General features: G+C 36.5%; 2 protein-coding genes across 3 annotated transcripts in view; both read left to right on the top strand.

The window, feature by feature from the left end:
- Nucleotides 1–4,748, top strand: part of LOC127411083 (calcipressin-3-like) — a 47,101-nt gene extending 42,353 nt beyond the window's left edge. For both annotated transcript variants that reach the window (XM_051646451.1, XM_051646452.1), the window contains one exon: nucleotides 1,835–4,748. In XM_051646451.1, the coding sequence (XP_051502411.1) occupies nucleotides 1,835–1,989 (155 nt within the window). In that variant the 3' untranslated portion in view covers nucleotides 1,990–4,748. The remainder of the gene's footprint in view (nucleotides 1–1,834) is intronic.
- A 7,591-nt stretch (nucleotides 4,749–12,339) lies between these two features.
- ncmap (non-compact myelin associated protein) lies at nucleotides 12,340–22,277 on the top strand. The gene is made up of 4 exons (XM_051647241.1): nucleotides 12,340–12,678; nucleotides 17,234–17,340; nucleotides 17,761–17,845; nucleotides 21,560–22,277. The coding sequence occupies exons 2-4, from the start codon at nucleotides 17,247–17,249 to the stop codon at nucleotides 21,831–21,833; spliced, it is 453 nt and encodes a 150-aa protein (XP_051503201.1). The 5' UTR covers nucleotides 12,340–12,678; nucleotides 17,234–17,246; the 3' UTR covers nucleotides 21,834–22,277.
- Nucleotides 22,278–22,427: the final 150 nt, after the last annotated feature.

Here is a 22,427-nt window from a genome sequence, read left to right as displayed (position 1 = left end):
GCAGCAAAGCACCACCCCTCAACTGCTGAGCTAAAGCAAGACTTTAAACATTGCCGGTTATGAGCGCCTTTAAAAGTAAATTTGAAAAAGCGAATACATAAATAGGCACGAGAACGTCACAGTTCTTCTTCAGTGTGTCCGATATCAACATTCAGGGACACAGATGTGAAGCACAAACATCTGAAGCTCAGGTTAATACAGGAAATCCACTAAAATAATGGAGAATTCTGCACGAAATGTTGCGTTTGTGCTTGGATTCAATTTTAGCTGCATCTGGGAGAAACGATGCGCCACTTTTTTTCCCGCTTTCTTTGTCTTTTATGACTTCTTTGACATAGTGATTGATATATGTCATCATGAAATCAGAGACCCTCCCCTCAAAATCTGAACACAAGTGGTCACAGGAGACGCCTGGTAATGCCAGGTGGAAACAGGGTCCTGAGTGAACCATTTTAGCTGGGGTTCAGTGGTTGAATGGTACCAGCGTACAGGGAATCTGAAGAAGCCATTTCATTTTTATTTTTTAATTATTATTATTTATTTATTTTCTTTATTTTTTAAGTTTTCTTGCATCAAAAACTGTCATAATTTAGGTTTTCTTAACCATTTTCCACCCTTTCTCTAACCCTGAGAATTAAACTGCTCATTTTTGCTGCTGTAACTTCAAAGAGCCCATATTAGGCTCATTTACAGGTTCATAATTTTATTTTGGGGGTCTGCTAGACTAGGTTTACATGCTTTAATGTTCAAAAAACACATTATTTTTCTCATACTGTACATTGCCGCAGCACCTCTTTTCACCCTCTGTCTGAAACGCTCTGTTGTAGCTCCTGTCTCTTTAAATCTCCCCTTTCCGAAAAGCCCACTCTGCTCTGTTTGGTCAGCTGGCCCAGTTTGTTGTGATTGGTCAACTGCTTAGAGTGTGTCGGAAATGTAATGCCCCTTACCATAACGAGTTTCAGCTTCCGAGGCTTCCTGAGCAGTGCATTCCTGCAGCCTCAGCTTTCTGTTCTTGGCTGACAGAAGTACAACCCAACATGGTCTTCTGCTGTTGAAGTCCATTAGCCTCAAGGTTTGACATGTTGTGCATTCTGAGATGCTATTCTGCTCACTACAAATTGTACAGAGCTGTTATCTGAGTTACCGTAGCCTTTCTGTTAGCTCAAACCAGTCTGGCCATTCTCCGTTGACCTCTCTCATCAACAAGGCATTTCCGTCTGCAGAACTGCCGCTCACAGGGTGTTTTTTGTTTTTGGAACCATTCTGAGTAAACTCTAGAGACTGTTGTGCATGAAAATCCCAGGAGATCAACAGTTACAGAAATACTCAAACCAGCCCGTCTGGCCCCAAAATCATGCCACGGTCGAAATCACTGAGATCACATTTTTTCCCCCATTCTGATGGTTGATGTGAATATTAACTGAAGCTCCTGACCCATATCTGCATGATTTTATACATAACACTGCTGCCACACAATTGGCAGATTAGGTAATCGCATGAATAAGTAGATGTAAAGGTGTACTTAATAAAGTGGCCGGTGAGTATATATACCTCAGCCACTTGTCCTTCTGGTGCTACTTCATTGCTTGGAATGGCACAACATTTGACAAAATCTGTCTATCCTACTTGGCCAATCAGCTCAAGACCAAATAACTGTTGTTGATGTGTACTGTAAATATGGCCAGTCATTTTGATGTATTCAGCTTTATAAAAGTTCTGAAACTTACAATAGGTTTTCATAGTTTATTTCAAAAGTTAAAGGAAAATAAAACATTTCACGATTTGACCCCTTTAAACTAAAAACCCCTCCCTCTCTTTCTCTCTCTCTCTTCAGGTGAGAAGTATGAGCTGCATGCAGGTACAGAGTCTACTCCTAGTGTGGTGGTCCACGTGTGTGAGAGTGAAACTGAGGAAGAGGAGGAAGCACGGCCCAAAGCGAAGATCATTCAGACCAGACGCCCTGATGGTTCCCCAAAGGTCTACAACTAAATCCTTTGCTACATTGCACACGTTCTGTCTCTCTCTCTCTGTCTCTTTCTCTCATCCAGGGAAAGACATGCTTTATTTCAACAACAAAAAAAAGCAAATCTAAGAAGTGGGCTGCAATTGGTGGGGTACTCAGTGCACCGGAGACTGATGGTGTTCTGAACTGAACTTGTGGAATGAACACACTGTCTCACCGCTGCCTCACGGGACAGCCAGGGGGCGATGAGTTTGCAACCCCACCCTCTCACAATCAAAGCAATTTTCATTCCCTCATTTAAAGTCTTTGTACTGTAGCATTACAGATCAGTAATTGTATTTAACAGTTGTAAAAGTGTGTTACATGTAAACTTTGTTACTGTTTGTCATCAAAGAAAAATGTTTTAAAAAAAGAAAATGGAACCATTTATTTTCTGCTTTCTGTTTCACTCTGATGGCTGAGTTTATCTCCATATCGGTCAGGTTGGCACACTGCAGAGGTGGCGCAGCTCGATGGGATTGTGACCCATGTATACTTGTGTCTGTTCGTACCACTTCGGTTGGGGATAACAAGATTTTCAATGAAAATGATTGTTTAAGAGAAGAGGTCGAAGTTTGAAGTTTTTCAGTTTCATGTTGGTGATGATGAGAGATTTTATGTGAGAGGGTGTTAAACATGTTTGTTTGCTAAGTTAGATGTGTATTATTCTTACCACATACATTTTTGCATGCTAATTGGTGTATTTTATACTCTGTGTTTAAGATAAAAGTGACTTCTTTTGAGCATATCTGACTGCTGTCTTTCAGAAGAATGAACTGTCATTGCAAAGTGAAGACAACAGTTGTCAGGTGTGATGTTTGACTAAGGTATTTTGTACTTATGTTATGTTCACTCACAGACTGATAGAAAGTAGTTGCAAATGTATTGATAGTACAGAAAAAGCACACTGAGTTAGGTTTTAGTTTCACCTCATCTCCATTTGGAAACACTCAGCTTTAGCTTTTTCTGATCTAAAACTCCCTAGCAATGGACATTACAGTTCTGTAAAAGTCATAAAAATGAAAGAAAAAAATCTCAAAAGTCATGGAAATGAAATGGAAATTTCTATAGTGATTATTATAGATTTTTTTGTTGTTGTTGTTGTTGTTGTTGTGCTCAGCTCTGAAATATTTATTTGGCTAGAAATTGCTTTTTTGTTAGTACAATATCTTTAAAATTATTTTTGAGAATCCTTATCCAGTAATCATAAATGACTGTGAAAGTCATGGAAATTCAACAATATGGGAGCCTTGCACTATATAAAATATGTTTTGGGGGCTCTCTGTGCTACTTGCATTGTTACCGTTAAAAATGTTTGGTGTTTCTCATCCCTGCATAGATTTCCTGAATCTAGACTTTTATCTCCCTAAGTTACAGGACTGTATGCTCATTGTAGACGGAAGCAGAGAATTGTACACCCCAGCTTTATTTATGATAGGTATTTTCTAAATTTCTGATATCATTGATTGTTCTGGGGTCTCTTGAATCTTATTTTGTTTGCTGTTATATTGGGTGTCATAAGCTTAAGTAAATCAGATATTGTCTAGTTTGGTTAACAAAATAAAAGACCATGCAACAAATTCTGAAGACATGTACGAAGCGAAGGTGTAAAGAGACTAAATTAATAGCGAAGTTACTTGGCCCAAAGGTCTTAGTACCACTGTGTGAAAGCTTGATGACATATCAATGTTCACTGTTACAGTAAGTCACGTTTTTTACATTGACAGAACTTTGTGTGTAGCAAATCCTCTTTTTCAGTTTATTTTTTAATCTAAATATTCACTGTGTTAATTCATACCAAAATACAAATATTAAACGCCTCTTGATGAATAAGGTGGTTTTAAGCAATATGCTGTAACAGTTAAGGAGTGTAATGGTGGTTAAATTAGCCTTAATAAAAGTCACATTTTGGGGGAAAAGAATAATAGAATCCTGTTAAACATTGAGTAATATTCTGTGATATTTTAAAATAATATCATGCCTTGATTTCACATACATAAAAAAGAGAAAGTAATCATGCAAACCAATAACTATGATAATCATGTGGCAAATGCTTCGCCCAAGTAATGGGCTCCCACTGCTTACATAAATGACGAAGTACTCCTTTAGCAAATAGCTTAAAAATAAATTCATCACATTAACATTTTTGTAATTCTGCATTGATGTGGATTCCTGCATGCTTTGATGTTACTGCTGTTGTATTTTCATAGATTCAGTCTTTTTACTTTTGTGTTGGGTGAACAAAGCACTTTCAGTTATTGATTACCAGCATGAACAAATGTTTTGGATTGTATGAAGGTTTGTGTGTGTGTGACTTTTAGCATATATTTAAGAAAAAAAGTATATGAACACATGAAGAAAATTTGTACTGATTTGTTAGAGATCAGCCAATCAGTGGCAGCATAATGTACTGAATTGTTTTACCGTCTTTAAAATGTGTTGTTAGTTGCTTCGTATCACATTGAAAACAATCTCAGTCTGTTTTTTTTTCTAGAATGTCTTCAGATGGTCATTTCTATCACTGCTGTTGTTCCATTTGGAAATAGATATTGTCTTGAACTGTAGTTCATAACCCAGTGAACGTGAAACAGTAATTTATGATTATATGTCTTTGTCCCGTGTGGTATGTATTTATTTGCAGAGGTGTTTCTCTGTTTGCTTGCTTATGTTTGTGTAAATATGATTGTTATTCGTTTCAAACTGGCATATACTGTATACTGTATATATACAGTTTAAAGAAATTATTCCTAAAAAAAAAAAAACTGTTGTAATGTGTTAATTTCCCCTGTGAATAGTGTGTGTCATTTAGATAACTCAAAATACCGTATCAATCAAATATGTTCATGACATCCTGTTACAATAGTACTCTTTAGAAACAGACAAAGGTAAAGGAGGATCTGAAAGTTTTAGTGTAATGTGAAAAATGCAAAACACAATATCTGTGTGTGAAGGGATGGAGGTGCGAAGTGAGGATGTTATGTGTTATTTCACATCTAAGAATACCAAAAGTTGCATTTTGTGTGATGGGGTTAGACATTTATATTATTGTAATCATAAGCCTGTATGAGCATTTAATATTGAAGTGAAAGATTGTGTGTGTGGGTCAGGTTTTGCCTGCGTTGTGGGGACAAAATGTCCTCACAAGGATAGTAAAACCTGAAATCACAAGCCAACGGTTCCCATGAGAAAATGACTTAATATTAAACACAAAATAATGTCTCCGTTAAAATCTAAACGAGCAAAAAGTTTTCTGTAAGGGTTATGTTTAGAGATAGAATATATCATATCAGTGGTAGAATTCTCGCCTGCCACGCGGGAGGCCCGGGTCCGATTCCTGGCCAATGCACGAAAACATTACATAGGGCAGTGGTGGCTCAGTGGTTAAGGCTCTGGGTTACTGATCAGAAGGTCAGGGGTTCAAGCCCCAGCATTGCAAAGATGCCACTGTTGGGCCCTATCTGCTCCAGGGGTGCCATATCATGGCTGACCCTGCATTCTGACCCCAGCTTGGCTGGGATATGTGAAAAGAAGAATTTCACTGTATATGTGCAAAATGTATAATGTGTGATAAATATAATTATCATTAAAACAGCAGAAGTTAATGCAAAGTCCCCATTAGAGTGTGTTCCTGTTTAAAGGAGCATGTGTGGGCAAAAGCTTTGACATCGGTTCTGAAAAAAGCAATCCCATTCATTTTCTACATACAGAAATAGATTTTTCATGATAACATATAAAGTTATGAAGACTGATCTAGCATGAGCTAGAGCTAGGGCTAAACTGGGTTAGGTGAGGGTTATGAGAAGTTAGGGTTAAGGGTTATTGTAGGTTAAGGAAGGTTAGCGATAGGTTAGGTCAGTCTTCATACAGTAGGGTACAACGGTGGCTAAGGGCACAATCTAAGGAAAATGTGCTTTTTTCTGGCCACAAAATGTATCAAGATTCAGGAAAATCCATTTCTTTCTCTTTTTTTTTTTTTTTTTTTAAATGATGGAGGAACATAATTTGTGTGAAAAAAAAATGACCACAGAAGGTTGTTTTGAATAATATTATTAAAAAATAAATAAATGAAGTTGGCGAGGGAGACTTTTACCCCACACCTGGAGTAAATGGCCCCCTCACTTGGGGAAAAAGGCCCCCAGGGGGTTTATAGTGATATCGTGTAGATACCTGGGCAATAGTTACTGGGCACAATTTGTCAACTTATGCTAATACTTTTAAGACAGCAAGATGCTTTTTTGAGTAACAAATTAAGATAAAGTTTATCCAAAATAAGCACTTCAGAAAAGGATGTATAATGTCTTATTTCAATCACATTTGACATTTCATAACAATAGAATCAAGTATTCTATTAACAAATTAATCTCCATTGTGAATGGATGAGTCAGTGTGAGCCCACTTTGAAGATTCTTCATATCAAATCTATACCCCCCCCCACCCCCACTTAAGAAAAACAAAACAATGTTAGGGGTCTTTAGCCCCTGCAACAGGGGGGCTTTTTACCTCAAATACTATCCTAAGTATTTTGTCTCAAAATGTATTTAATAATATGCAGGATATTCATTCGCTACATAAATTGTAAACTTTTTAAAAATGATTAAATATTAGTTCAAATGACCTCAGAATCAAACTTTAGACAACACACGCAATTATCTCATGGAACAGGAAACTTTTGCAGTACACAGTGACAAACAGGTGTTTAAGAAAGTGCTGTGGTAGTTTTTGATGATATTTAGTGTTTTGAGAGGAAATAAAATCATTAGAGCCTTTTACCCCACGGGGCCTTTAGCACCAATGCACCCTACACTTACCTCAATATATTTGTATATATCTGAATAATTGATATTTTTATGCATTCAAGCTGACCATTTTAGTCAATAGTTTTATATTACAGTTGTTTATGATTTGATTACGTTTATTACAATGTTTCATGGGATGTGTACACAGTCTAGTATTTTTGTCTCTTTATATTTTTTCCTTCTTCTTCTTTATTCAAATCAAAGGTTGTCATTTTGTGAATAATCTTTGAGCTGGTTGGTTTGGTCCATGGCTCAGAAATCTTTATTGAAGGTTTTTTTTTTAATCCCTATGGAGAAAATGTATGGAAAAAATACTTCCAGAGCAAAGGCTGTTAAAATGTGGGCAGTCACTCTTATGCTCTATACATACCGTCTCAGTGTGCCATTCTTTTACAGCCTCTTTTTTGTCACTCTTTGTTCTTAAGCATTATGCTAGATTCAGATTGTTCTAGGCTTTTAATGATCTTACTTAAAATACTAATTTATCAAAAGTAGGTTGTTACAGATTTAAGCTCCCTTCCACTCGCCTATCTACTTTTTTTTTCCATCTAACAATAAAAGGAAATTATGTTTCTTTCTGCCTGGCAAAGGGAGAGCGAAACACACCTGAGTTTTTCTTTTACCTGCAAAGATGATATCTGTCAACCAGGAGATCCCAACCCAGACTCGTGGGAAACTAATACTGATACTAACTATACTAATCATACACGCTCTTACATGTCCTGCTGAGGATCAGTCTTCGAGGGACATAATTAGGTGCTCCTGAATCAATACCAGTAACTTTTACCATGATGTACTAGAACAAACGATAAACATCTGCCAATTTTTTTCTTTTCACATTTTTTGGCTTGAAGGTAGATTGCATTGTGTATACTGAAACTCTGCTCATAAACAATTCAAATCTTATTTTATAAAACAGCTACATTTCTGATGGGATGATTCATGTTCGAAGCCAAAAATCTGATCAGGAATACAGGGGATCATGTATACTGAGGGTTTGTTTTATACTGTGTAATCTGGTCACATCTATTGAATATTTCTTCATGTATATTGAAAATCTTATCACATACAGTGGCCCCAACAAGTTTTTGGACTCTTAAGCCAAACAAATGTGTCTTTTCATCTTTTCATTTTTCAAGACTGTTTAGAATTATGACAGCTGCGTGATAAACTACAGCTGTGGTTATTTTGCTAGGACAACTGCGTGAACTTGAGGGGAACTGGCATCCGCTAAAATTACCTTGGGACCAGTTGGTAAAAAATAAATTTGCAAAAATGTCTAAAAAGTGCAAAGTTGTGAGGAAAGGTTTAGCATGATTTGTGAATAAGCCACTTTGTTTGATATTTTGTTATCCTAATGCAATTAAATGGGTTAAGTTTTAAGTTAGTTTAATGTACTGTATATGTGTTAATGTCTTTCTTTCTATGAGATGGAGAAAAGGGAGCCTCAATGTGACAAAGGGACCAATTATAACAGCATAAACTAAGCAAACAGTCTAATCTCAGAGCCGGATGTGTGATGACTTAAGATTGGTTACTGTTCGCAGTGCTGTGTGTACCTGCAGTCGTCATGTGTTTGCTGATGACCAATGGAAACAGCCTGACTGCAGCTCTTATCTATTAAACCTGTAAAGCAGATGGTGTGTGCGAGAGACTGTGTTATCAGCTCACTAAACTGCTGAAGACTTCAAGAACAGAGCAAATTAATGTCTTTCTATGATTTTTATTGTTGCTGTTGATTGATTTTTAATTTACTCAATTTAATCATAATTAATTGCATATATCAATATTTGCTGCCGATATGTGCTAAAGCTCTCCAAATGTAGATAATTCAAAGAAAATATTGCAGCAGATGAGTAGGCTAAATGTGATTTTTAGAAGTCTGTATAAGTATTTTGTTTGTTTATATTTCTATATAATTGAATTTAAGTCTTTCACAGCACACAGCAATCCATTATGCAATCAAGTTTTTACACAGGATGCTTTGATGCATTCCATCTGCGCAATTTTTAAATTTTTGGTCTATGTACAAATGGGTCGATTGAGGAAAATCCCTTAGAGCATTTACAAAGTCGATTGTAAATGCTCTAAGGGATTTTCCTCAAAGTCTAAGAGTCAGGAGGCATAATTAAAAGCAATTTTGTTTGTGTGTTATTTTTAGGGCTGTCGATTTAACATGTTAATTCAGTGCGTTTAATTATATAGAAAAAAATATGTTTTAAAAAACATCAACAACTCATGTCCCCGGAACGTAATATGGAATATTCATACCATCAGAATAATTTAAGCTGGAAGCACTACCTGTTTTCAGCAGGGGGCAGTAAGCGAAACTCCAAGTGTTTAGGTAACGCCCAGCTGTACAGACAGAGGCAGAGTTCGGAATTGCATACTACCATATTACTCTTACTATTTTTGCCATTAACAGATATGGCAGAAGTAGTACGAGTAGTATGCAATTCCGAAATCAGCTAGTGAACACACCGCACGCAGGCTTGCCAGATATTATTTATCCCAAGACAGACTTGTATTTAAAGTAATGGGAGAAATTGGAACGCCCAATATGGCAGATGTAGAAAAGGAAGTCCCGCCATACAGGTAAAAGAGATAATCACCTTTTAGATTCAGAGATCACTTTTCAGTCAACTCAAAATTGTGCATACGCATTAGCTGGCGCAGCCTGAAAAAAAATCAAGTTTTTTAGCATGAAACAAACCATTGTTGTCAGATTTTACTGCTGATTAGAATGTTTTTGATTGTGACCAGCAGATTATTTCTCTGTTTATCCACATTAACCCAATTATCTCCATAATAACTGGACGCTTTCACTCGCAAAATAAATTAAACATGGCTGACTATGATTAGCGAATTTTTCAAATGGTAACTTAAGACTTCTGTTTATTGTATGATGCTGCATCTACATCGCTTGGTGCCAGCGCAACATAAACATGAATTTCACTGAGTACACATTCAATTGTATAAACATGCTAAATTGACATGTCTAGTTTTTGTATAATCATGCAAGTATCTTGAGGAACATCAATGCACGCACCATTCCATGACTCAGTTATTGTAAAATACCAATTAATCAATCAAATCTGATGACGTAAGACACAGCCAGCAATGGCCTTTAAGAATCAGCTTTGTTTAAACTAGGTTAAGGCAGAGAACAACATAGTCACTTCTGTGAGCCTCCACTCTCCTCCAGTTGTTTGTGAAAGCTGAACAGGACCTTAAGAAGTGCTCTCTCGTTCTCCTTACATAATAATGCCATTTGACAAAAAGGTTTCCACATTGAAAAGAAAGAGAGTGCAAACGGCCAAACACAGTAACCACATTATACCACTGGGTGTATCAGGCACCACGAAGCTTAGTTACACCACAAAAAAAGGAGACAAGACAAAAGACAGAAGTGTATAGAACATGTGAGTGTATCTATTTGTATTGGAATTACAACACTGACTTAGTTTTATAATAGGAATGACAGAATGTGTCTAGTATAATCAAATAAAAAAAACAAAGAAAACACTTTTGCTCCATACAGGTAACTTGATTCGGGCTGTGGCATCTTGTCCTGGCTAGACCTGGAAAACCCATTAGTGAAACTCTGTCATGAGATCGCTTAAAGGAAGGAATCCCTCAAAAAGAACAAATGCCCCCTTTCTGTTGTTGATGCACTTCTGGGCAGTGTTACAAAACAGGTGTGTGTGTGTGCTGGGGTGGAGGAATGAAATATATCCTTTTCTGAAGGTTGCTTTCAGAAACACAGTTACAGAAGTTACAGAATACACCAAAGAATGACTCAACACAGAAATGTAATTATGTTGTTATTCTACATGTAATTCATGCTAAAATGTAACTGCTAAATTATCATAAAGATTTATAAACACAATATTTATCTTTTCTTGTAAAAAACAAACTGGTGTCCAAAAGTCCATTGTCCAAAGTCCATTATTTGACTTACGAGTGTTTACCCAAAATTTAAAGTTCTGTCAGTGGTTCCAAACCCCTATGATTTTCTCTCTTTCGTGGAACAGAGAAAGCTCCAAAAAGGATAAAAAGCACAATAAAAGCATCATAAGAGTAGTCAATATGACTCGTGCAGAATTTTCCAAGACTTCGGAACCCATATGATACATTTGTGTTATGTTGCGTTCACATCGTGTCGGAATTATTGTAAATACAAGATGATAACTCGGAGATGCTACTAAGAGATGTTCACGTCCTGCGACCTCAGAAGTTATTCATTTCTATGGCAACACTCATAACACCAAAACGGCTTTGTTGTTGATAATAGCAAAATATTTAACACTGCATTAATTCATGAATTCACCTCAATGAATTAATGTTGTTCCAGAATGTTTAAGAACAAAGAAAGCACTCCAGGTAACGATGGCACAGTAAAATAACTACCATTAACTGTTGAGGCCACTACCTTATTGGTTCTTTTTACATGAGGTCAGGACTGTTAAGTCGGAGCTTTCATCGAATTTTGAGTTTACAACTCGTAATTACAAGTTTTACATAGGCCTGAAAGTCGGAATCTCTTAATTATGGTAATTCAGACATGACCTGAACGCACGATTATAAACAGAACTAGGAAGTAATTGTGTCCACATAAACAATGGTGGGAGTGATTTGGAGGTTGAATTGTTGCTTTAAAATTAATTTTAAATTTTAAATTACATTTTTACTCCAATGATGGTCAGATCTAGGTTCGGGGTTTGGGTTAGGGGGTAGTGTTAATAAAATATGCATTCCTATTGATGGTATTACATTATTTACCACAAAAAAATGCACCTTACTTTTGGCACAACCCTTTGGACATTTCACTGGGAAACTGGAACATACACACGCCAATACGTTCAACAACACTTCCAGCTTCGGCCACTGGGGGCAATGATCTGAATTTCAGTAAGCACAGACTGATTTCAGCAGCAAAACTTTCGACCTACTGTTGCCAAATTCAGTGTGATTAATCTAAAATATGAGTTATTTACTGAAAATCGTGCCTTAAAATCTCACCATTTACTTTCAATTAATGGAAAAGAACAGCTTGGACATTCTGCTATTAATAACTGCTTTTGTGTGCCACAGAAGAAAGTCACAGGTTTGGAAAGACATGAGGGTGAGACAATGATGATAGAATTTTCATTTTTGGTTTAAGTATTAATTTAAACAATGCATAAAAAGAGAGTATTCAACAAGTTAAACTGAAAATCTGTTCTGGTGTCTGCTCGAATCATCTGATTGAAACTGAGTGACGATTAGGGATGCTCTGGTTGTGAATCTGATATTTAGAGGCTGATAAGACATCATCTAAACAACATCAGCTCACCTTCTGGCCCTTGTTTGCATGGCTACAGCATAAGTACCAATTCAATTCTGTAATAATTTACTACTGAAACATAACATAATAATATCAGAGAAAGTCAATGTGAAATCCTGTGTGTTTAATTAAAGGTGAGCAGTGACTGAGACAGGAGCGTGTGAACAGTGTTGCGAATGTGGCACACCTTGGGGGCCAGGCCAGACCTGAAAAACCAGCTGCCGCTTTCAGTCCAGAGAACTCTGATAAGGCACGTCGTATCTACCTCTCTGCCAAGGACTGAAACCATCCCTCGCTTTTGAAGCCTTTTTCTCATTCGCTTGTCTTTTTTTTTTTAATCACACCTAGAGTGAATTGTCACTCATTTTACCTGTTCAGATGCAATTCAGGTGGAGTTTTTATTAGTTTTTCTCAGTCTCAGCTGTGTTGGCAGCGGTGTGTGTGTGTGTGTGAGGGAAGGTGTGTGGACTATGCTCATCTCGGTCGATTAAAGGAGGAGTGGAGGAATTGATTCTGTGGAGAGAGAATCTCCACAACGTGGACTGATCGTACAGGTGAGCAAAAAGCATTAAAGAAAAAAACAACTGAATTTAACCTGTTTTTATTATAAATATATGATCCATTATCTCTTTGAACTTTCTTCCATCAATTGTGAGTGGGTGTTTGTGGTTTCAGCATCTGTCAATTCTGGATGGGGGTCCTGAGGGTTTCCTCTAGCTACTTGCCTTCAGGGGTGTGTGTGTGTTTGTAAAAACAAATGTAGGTTACAAACTGGTAATTACAAGGGTATTGTGCTATAAATGTGTTTTATGAGGACATTTCTAGTGTCCCCATAATTCAAATCGCTTAAAAAACAAAACATACTAAATGTGTTATTGAAAATGTAAAAATGCAGAAAGTTTTTTGTGAGGGTTAGGTTTAGGGGATAGAATCTATAGTTTATCTATGTCTATGGAGAGTCCTCATAAGGATAGCTGCACCAACATGAGTGTGTGTGTGTCTAAAAGAGACAGAGTGAGTGAGATGTACATATTGTGTGTATTCAAAGTGAGTTGAATAATTGCCATTACTGTGCTTTTGACATCAGTGCCTCTATCAGTTCATCTATTCTGTCTGTCTTGTCTCTGTTGTAAAGCTAAAAATAGCTGTAAACCTAAAGTGATTCAACTCAGTTCATTAGTTTGGGACAGTGATTCATTAAACTCTTGGTATTAAAATGATTTTGAAGTTCTAATACTATGAGAAACTAATAGCAATATTTGTTTCTTTAAAATCTTGATTTTAAAAGGTAATTTGTCAGATAACAGAAGATCTAGTACTAAAAGCAATTTTTTTGGATGCTAGTTTTGTCTTCCTCTTTTTTTCTTTTTATGATTCCTAACGTCCAGTCATATGATTGCTATTATATTAATACAGGAATGTTCTAGATATTTGTCAGGCAGTAACTAAAGGTAGTAACTAAAACAGGATTGTTCTCCATGTCATCGAGAAGACCCAAGAGGATGTTCTTTTCTGTTAGAGACAATAATGTAGAGTCTCTAGTTTTGCTTTTTAACTTTCTTTTCCACCCACTTTTGATGTGATTGCAACCTTAGCCTGACTTTGTACACAAAGGGCAGTGAATGTCTTTTTGTGTCCTGGGGTTTTGGAACAATACAGTGTATTCCTGTAAACAACATTCAGGCTGGACTTATTTAGACTCAGTTTAATTTATCTAAGACCTATTTTGAGACTTGAGATTGTTTTTGAGTGAGTGGGTGAAGGACAGGTTTAAGAATTTAGTCACAGACAGAGTCATACCTGTGACAGAAAATGATGAATTGGGCCATTGTTTGAGCCGGGGGAACTGAGGATTTAGGCCAGGGATCAGAGCTTGTATATAAAAAGGCTGTAGTCAGGGCTGTGACGTGCACTGGAGCACACCTACTAGTGATTTTTCAGGTGGAGATTTACAGATGAAATATTTTCCATCTTAATGTAATTTGATCTGTTTTATTGCATCTAATTATTGATTTCAGTCACACTCCATTGCTACAGCAAAACTTGTATGAAACATAATAGATGTTTCGAAACACATTACGACCACACCTTCTCATTAAAAGTAAGAGAAGAGAGAGAGTGAGAACATTTAGTGGTTACTGCCACTATGGTAACTGAATCAAGCTGTCACAGATCAGGTGAGCCCTTCTACAGTGTATTCAGAACAGGTGTGTTTTAGAATGTAATTAAACCCTTTACAGAAAGGAAACTCCCCTTTTGATCTTGCGCTTAATAGTCATGTCATTGTACAGGTTATACAAAAATGCTTGCTTTTTAATGAAAAACCTAATGTGTGGAAAAGTGTATTTGAAAATTAGCCTTTCACCTTTATTCCCTTCTGCACAAAGTACAATAACAACTGATCTGTTAAATAAGCAGAGAAGTCAGATATGTGGAAGTACATACTGTATTCATTTACGATACACCCACACACACACAATTCATTAGAATTATATCCTAAACCAGTTGTTTTGACATGTAATGGGAAGCCAGAGAATGTAGTAAAAATTATAATTCACCCGTCTTAACCCCCTGTACAAGGTAGCTTGATTTACAGTTGACAGTTTTCTCCTTTTACATCTAAAGATGGCATCTTTCATGAAAAGCTGTTTACATAATTTGTCATTAATATATTCTGATTCATACACCACTGATTATTTTATTAAAGTAGAAATTAAGAAATAATTCTTAAATATGATTAATTATTAAATAATGATTTATTATTTAATTATTAAATAATATGAACTATATAATTATCTTAAAAGAATAATTACTATATTAAAATAAGTTACTATTATTATCTAATGTATATTGATAATTATTAATAAATTAAAAGATTCTGAATATTGTCTGAGCAAAGTCCTGATGGCTACAGACAGAATATCTTTTAGAAATTATGTAGGCAAATAGATTAATTGGTATATCAGATTAATTTAGATGTTTTGATGAACATTTTAATTTTAACAGCCTAACTTGTGCTAAAATGTCCATTTTTAGGCAACATAAAATTAATCCTTGAATTGGCTATATCTTTAGCCATGATTATCCTTATCAAGATATTGTTTTATTTCTTACCATTTTACGAATTGAAAGTAATCTTGCATAACTGTTAAATGTCATAATCAGCTTTTATCCAGTTAAAAAAAAGGTACGTTTGAACTTTTTGACAAGATGTGACTCCAGAAAGATTGATGGTTAGTGCCGTTCTGTCCCAGCTGTGCTGTTCCTGTTTGAGAGTTTAAGGTGGCTATAAAATTAAATCAATTGCCACAGGCTGACACTTGAAACCAAAGAGTGTATTATGGCAAGTTTTATGGTGTTGTGAAACAGAACTGAACTCCATACTGATGTCCTTTGATGACTCACCTTGTAGTTCAGCAAACAGAATTTACAACTATTTGCTGTTCTTTGTAGGTAGAGTTGTGTTTTTCTTCCATTAACGCTGATTCGTGCTGTCAGCAAAACTCATAAGAAACAACCTCGAACATTACACACAGCCTGTCTGGAGCAAAAGAGGATATTTTACAAAGTTGTGCTGAAAATAACAAGGATGAGCTTGGCAGTTGTGTATATAAAAGCAGGTTATTAGGGCCTGAGCTGTACTGGTTGCCTTAATTGCTTTACAAAGGGTGACATTTTCAATCTCTGTTGATCCAGATCTAAATTATTTTGTTTACTTACCACTGCCTAAATATGAAAGGGGCAAATAACATTTATTTGTCAACAGATAACATGTAATTTTCAGGAATGTCCCCTCAAGAGAATGAATAATATATGCCTTTGGTGGTGTAATTTGGGGGAAATGGATAGTTTTATATGTGCATAAAACCATGTCTTCTGGGTTCCAGTGTTTTCAGCTTTTTATAGCTGATGCAAATTTTGTTCTCTTTTGAAGCAGCTCAGCTGATTCTGCTGTAAAGGAAACTCTGTAGTCAGTTTCAGCTCTATAATTTTGAGGTTATGGTGAACGACTGCAGTGATGCACAAATGACAGAGTTCAGAGTGCAAACCCCAAAACTTAATCAAATCAGTTCTATTTTAAGTAAGCAGTCATTTAGTAGACAGTTTTATCCAAAATGACTTACAGCAGTTTCAACCTTCCCCCATAGCCCCATCAGTAAGGCTCAGAATCATGTCCAAACATGAATTGTGTTCCTTTTGACTCATATTATGATGAATTTCCTTAAAAGAAGCTGAATGTGTTAAGGCATTCACAAAAATGTTAATTCTCTAATATTTTTATCATCAGTTTCCATTTCATAGCTTCTACAAAGCAAAATTAAAATATTTTCAAATAACCCCTAGAACCTGCTCAAGTACCCCTGACTGAGAATCACTGCCCTACATTAAACGTATTACAGGGACAATACCCACTGAACATGCTGGGGTTATTTGGAATTTGTGGCACTCAAACTAGCAACCTTCCCATTAAAAGTCCTGAGCTTTCCCCACAACGCCTCTTTTAGACCTCCAATTCATCATCAGAAACATACAAAACACTGACAGAGCCAGACTTGTTGAGTGTTTAACTGTGAGTGATGTTAGTGTTCAGATGAGGCTGAAGATATGAGAGATAAGCAACTAAAAGTTGAAGTTTATGGGTGTAAAGTGGTTGTTTTATTGCTGACATGTTAATGGAAAAAAAAAGTCCTCCCAGGCTTCAACCAATTGTTTTCTTAATGCATTTTAAGAAATGTTATAGACATTTGGCCTGACATTCTAAATTGGTCCTAGATTTACTGAAATAATATGCTTATGTAAAATGAACAGAACAGAAGCCGTAAAGCATTATGATTCTAGTTTTGAATTAGTAGCCCAAGTCATTCACACAACATCACACAGTGTGATTAAACTGAAATGCTTCCCAAAGCAGCAATTTGGACTAATTAACTTGTTTGTTTTGTATGAGACAAACAGCCTTTCAACATGCTTTTGTCTGCACTGTTAAATCTGTAGAGCATGCAGAAAACATTATTAAATTATTCCTTGTTTGTCTCATGTGGCTGTATTGATTTAGAATTTTTTAAAATCCATAAACTATAGTGGATAAATTTCTGTTTACTTTTTCAGGATAATTCTAAAGATGCAAAGAGCTGCCACAGTGTCTGTGACCCAATTCACAACATTACAGAACACCACAGCCATCACCAAGTCTAGAGAACAAATCCTTACCCAGAGTAAGTTTGTGCATATAAGATTATGATATTTCTAACATACAGATGCACACTGTACATACATGTAGAGAAAGTCTGAACTCAAGAGTGAGAAATCTGAAAGCATCAGCAATGTGAATGCCCCAGTGTTACTTCCTGAAACCTTTTCAACAACATGCTTCAAATAATTCACATTACATTTTGTATTCAGTATTGTCCTATCATTCCCCTCATTTTGTAAGGAATGAACATCCCTAAAGTTGTCCTTACTGTTTTAAGTTACCGTACACAATATTCTCAGTGCTTTAAATATGTCTTAATCTCTTTTCTTGTAAATTTTTGTGTTAATTGAATGATCGGTGTGAAGCATGTGCTTATAAACATCAGGGTTTGGGAAGTTCATTTATAATACACACTGAGAGATTCTGTTTATTGTGTTCACAGGCTCAGGAGCCATGATCGCTGTAATCGTCATTGGTATAATCATCATTCTTACATTTTTACTAATAGTCCTCAAGACGTACAACAGGTATGACAACATTTTGATGCAACCCATTATAAATCACATACCATGAGGTTAGCACATATCAGGTTATTTTTACTTTTTTAACAGTGTCTAAAAATAGTTAAAGAAAAACCTATTCATTTCAACCAGCCTCACTTTAGAGTCTCCAAATCATTTGCACATGAGTTTACCTTAAGTGTTCTTAGGGCTGAAAGGAAAAGATTGTCTATTAAAAGAATAGTTTTGTCTTCATGTACTCACCTTCATGTCGCTCCAACCTGCATGACTTTCGTTCTTCTGTGGAACACAAAAGGAGACAATTTGAAGAATGCACTGGTTGCTCTTTTAAATGCAATTACAATGAATGAGGACTGGAGCGTTCAAGCTTCAAAAAGGTGACAAAAGCAATATAAAAGTATCATACAAGCAGTGTCAGTTCCAGAATGAATTACTTACAGGAGTTTCAGAGGCAGCACACGCGTCACTTTACTTTATATTCTGTGGACCTTTTTCACATTTCCAGGCTTGCAATGCAGAAGTAAACTATTGCAGGTAGGGCTGGGCAGTATGGACAAAATTGCTATCACAGTATTTGTTTTTCATATTGTTCGATATTGAGATTTATCACAGTCTATATTTCATAAATACCAATAATGTGGAAGGAAATGCATTCCGCATATTCGTTAGACCTCAAAAATAAGTGCAAACAAAACATTCATTTAATTTCATCATCTTCAGTGGACTTTGACTCTCCTAATTGTCATTCATTTTTAATTTTCCAACGATATGTCAGCTACGTAAACTACACATGACGTAATTGCTGTAGCCCAAGTCATTACATCCACTGAAAGACTTTCTTGCCTGTTTAAGGAAATAAGCAGATGTGGTAGTGCTTTGAATCATGATTTTTTTTTTTTTTTTTTACTAAATAGAGCATCAATAAACATCAATGGTGTTGGTGTCGGAGTTGCTGTTGTGTTCAGTCAATAACTATATTGCATTTTCTGTGCTGTCTTGTTTGGTACACAACGGTATCATATTAGCCAGATATCTACAGTCATGGGAAAAAGAAAGTACACCCTCCTTGAATTCTATGGTTTTACATATCAGGACATAATAAAAAAATCATCTGGTCTTTAGCAGGTCTTAAAATTAGGTAAATACAACCTCAGATGAACAACACATGACATAATACACCGTGTCATGATTTAACAAAAATAAAGCCATGTGTGAAGAACTAAGTACACCTTATGATTCAATAGCTTGTAGAACCACCTTTTGCAGCAATAACTTCAAGTAATCATTTTCTGTATGACTTTCAGTCTCTCACATCATTTTGGAGTAATTTTGGCCCACTCTTCTTACACAACATTGCTTCAGTTCATTGAGGTTTGCAGGCATTTATGCACAGCTCTCCTAAGGTTCCACCACAGGAATTCAATCGGATTGAGGTCTGGACTTTGACTGGGCCATTGCAACACATTGATTCTTTTTCAGCCATTCTGTTTTAGATTTGCTGGTGTGCTTGGGATCATTGTCCTGTTGCATGACCCAATTTCAGCCAAGCTTTAGCTGTCAGACAGATGGCCTCACATTTGACTCTAGAATACTTTAGTATACAGAGGAGTTCATGGTCAACTCAATGACTGCAAGGTGCCCAGGTCCTGTGGCTGAAAACAAGACCAAATCATCACCCCTCCACCACTGTGCTTGACAGTTGGTATGAGGTGTTTGTGCTGATATGCTGTGTTTGGTTTTCACCAAATGTGGCACTGTGCATTATGGCCAGACATCTCACCTTTGGTCTCGTCTGTGCAAAGGACATTGTTCCAGAAGTCTTGTGGTTTGTTCAGATGCAGCTCTGCAAACCTAAGCCGTGCTGACATGTTCTTTTTAGAGAGAAGAGGCTTTCTCCTGGCAAACCTTCCAAACAAACCATACTTGTTAAGTCTTTTTATAATTGTACTGTCATGAACTTTAACATTTAACATGCTAACTGAGGCCTGTAGAGTCTGAGATGTAACTCTTGGGTTTTTTTGCAATTTCTCTGAGCATTGCACGGTCTGACCTTGGGGTGAATTTGCTGGGACGTCCACTCCTGGGAAGATTGGCAACTGTCTTGAAAGACTATTCACAAGTGGAAAACATTCTCACTGTAGAATGATAGACTTTAAATTGTTTGGAAATGGCCTTATAAACCTTCCCAGATTGATGGGCAGCAACAATTGCTTCTCTAAGATCATTGCTGATGTCTTTCCTCCTTAGCATTGTTTTAACACACACCTGAATGCTCCAGACCAGCAAACTGCTAAAACTTCAGCTTTTACAGAGGTGGTCACACTCGCTGATGATCTATTAATCAAGGGCATTTGATTAGCAGCACCTGGTTACTACATAGCCTCTTAATTCCTATGGAAGCAGTAAGGGTATACTTAGTTTTTCACACATGGATTCTCCGTTTTGGCTTTATTTTTGTCAAATAAATCATGACACGGTGTAATATGTCATATGTTGTTCATCTGAGGTTGTATTTACCTAATTTTAAGACCTGCTAAGGACCAGATGATTTTTTATTATGTCCTGATAAGAAAAACCATAGAATTCAAGGAGGGTGTACTTTCTTTTTCCCATGACTGTAGCTAGCATCTACCTTACTGACATAGAACATAGAATACATATGGAAAATTACTCAAAGGTTTATCATCGACATTGAGTATTTTATTTGTTTTATATATATATATATATATATAAATATTGAGATCACTTTATCGCCCAGCCCTAATTGCAGGGAAAAATTATAAAGCGGTGAATGGGAGACCTCAGCAAATATTATTTTTGTGTTTCCATTTGCTCCAACAGCTAAAGAAAGAATGCACTACTGCGTTTTCACAACTTTCCAAAAGAGGAAATCTAGATAGAGATGAAATAGGTCAGTCAGAAGAGAGAAAGATGGCAAATTTAGGCCTACTGTCACTACCTCAGGCGCTGAATTAGAAACCTCATTGCAGCTGTGGTAACAATTATTTTGTAATTAACATTATAATTTTATAAATTTACACTAAATAATTAAAAATTGGAAAATATAAAAAAGTTTGCCTGATTTATGCTGCTTGATTATACTAATGTTTCGTCAGCGGAACGATCCCAAACTCTTTAAACAACAGTACATCCCACTGAAGAGACTATCCGTAAAAGGATATACCTTACAGCCTCATTGTCATTCCCGTCAAACGGTGGCCATACCGTTAATAAGTTCCATTGTGTTTCTCAATGCTAGAACGCAAAGAACGGACTTGCGTTCTCTTGAAAATCGGTCTTACCTACAGTAGCTACCTTGAAAGAGTGAACTAGGAAGACAGGAACTTAGAACGCATCTATGTGAATTTTGTGATGTGCTGCAATTTGTAGATTTAACAACCTCTATTTTTGAGGTGGATGATGACATCAGAGGAGTCCAAGGTACCTTGCGAGAATGCATAAAGAATGGACATTGAGAAACAGCTACGCATAACCCTAAAAACCTACCAAACATTCAAAATATGTAATATTTATACCTTTCAGTCTTGCTAACAAAACTGAATAAAATCAGTTATTTTGGGGTGAACTATTCCTTTAAGAAATTTCTTCCTGCTGCCATAAGAACTTTTTCCAAGTAGGCTATTATGAGAACTAAATTGATTTGCAGAGTTTGCCTATTTACTTATTCTTTTTTCCCCTCATCCTCAAACTCCATGACAGGAGGACCCACGCGAAAAGGATGCTGGCAGGGGGCTCAAGCAAACCACGAAAGAAGGTTTCATCAGCTACTACAAACACAAACATGGCCATGAGCAACATGGGCGCGAACTCAATATCTGGAAGCGTGCAGTCTACCACGTTCTTAGAGAATGGATTCCGCATTCCTCGGGTGGATCTGGGAAACATGGAGCGGAGTAATGGGGAGCATTTTAGCACCAACAGCGGCTCAACTATTGTGACGATACATGACATGCCATCAGTTGATAACACATAGCAGACATTCTCGACATTCACACGTGCTAAAGCACATGAACATGAACAACAAACAGAGCATAGTAGAGCCCAATGGAAAATGGTCTTCATATCTGGGTTGTTACCATTAACTAAACTGTCCAAACATTTACTGTGTTCCAACATCCAAAGTTGGGTGTTGTGGAATTTGGGGGGACATTCTAGACAGGCACTGCATCACTGAAAGCCCAAGACCCTATACATTTTAATGCAGGACCTGAGGAACAGGTACAAAGGTTCTAGCAACGTGTCCCACCACTTAAGACTATATTTTTACACTTAGCACTGGATTTGGAGATAAAATATTTTAGCTAAACAATATATATTACTGCTATGAACAGAAAACGTTTTTTTGGTAAAACAACAGAATTGGGCACTGCTTCTGGTCCTCTATGACATGAGATTTCATCTACAGATAAAGGATAACCATGACATTTGCACTCTCTGTAGACTGAAGTCTCTCACAAGTTTTACTGTTTTCTGTGAACACATTCAAATATTATACTTTGGGTTACCATGCAAAAAGTTGTTTTTATTCAAGTTCATCATTCCTCTAAAGAGATCCAGACATCTCCAA

This window comes from Myxocyprinus asiaticus, chromosome 20 (assembly GCF_019703515.2).
Source record: "Myxocyprinus asiaticus isolate MX2 ecotype Aquarium Trade chromosome 20, UBuf_Myxa_2, whole genome shotgun sequence".
Lineage (NCBI taxonomy): Eukaryota > Metazoa > Chordata > Actinopteri > Cypriniformes > Catostomidae > Myxocyprinus > Myxocyprinus asiaticus.
The sequence above is the reverse complement of the archived record's forward strand: the minus strand, read 5'-3'. Positions and strand labels throughout refer to the sequence as shown.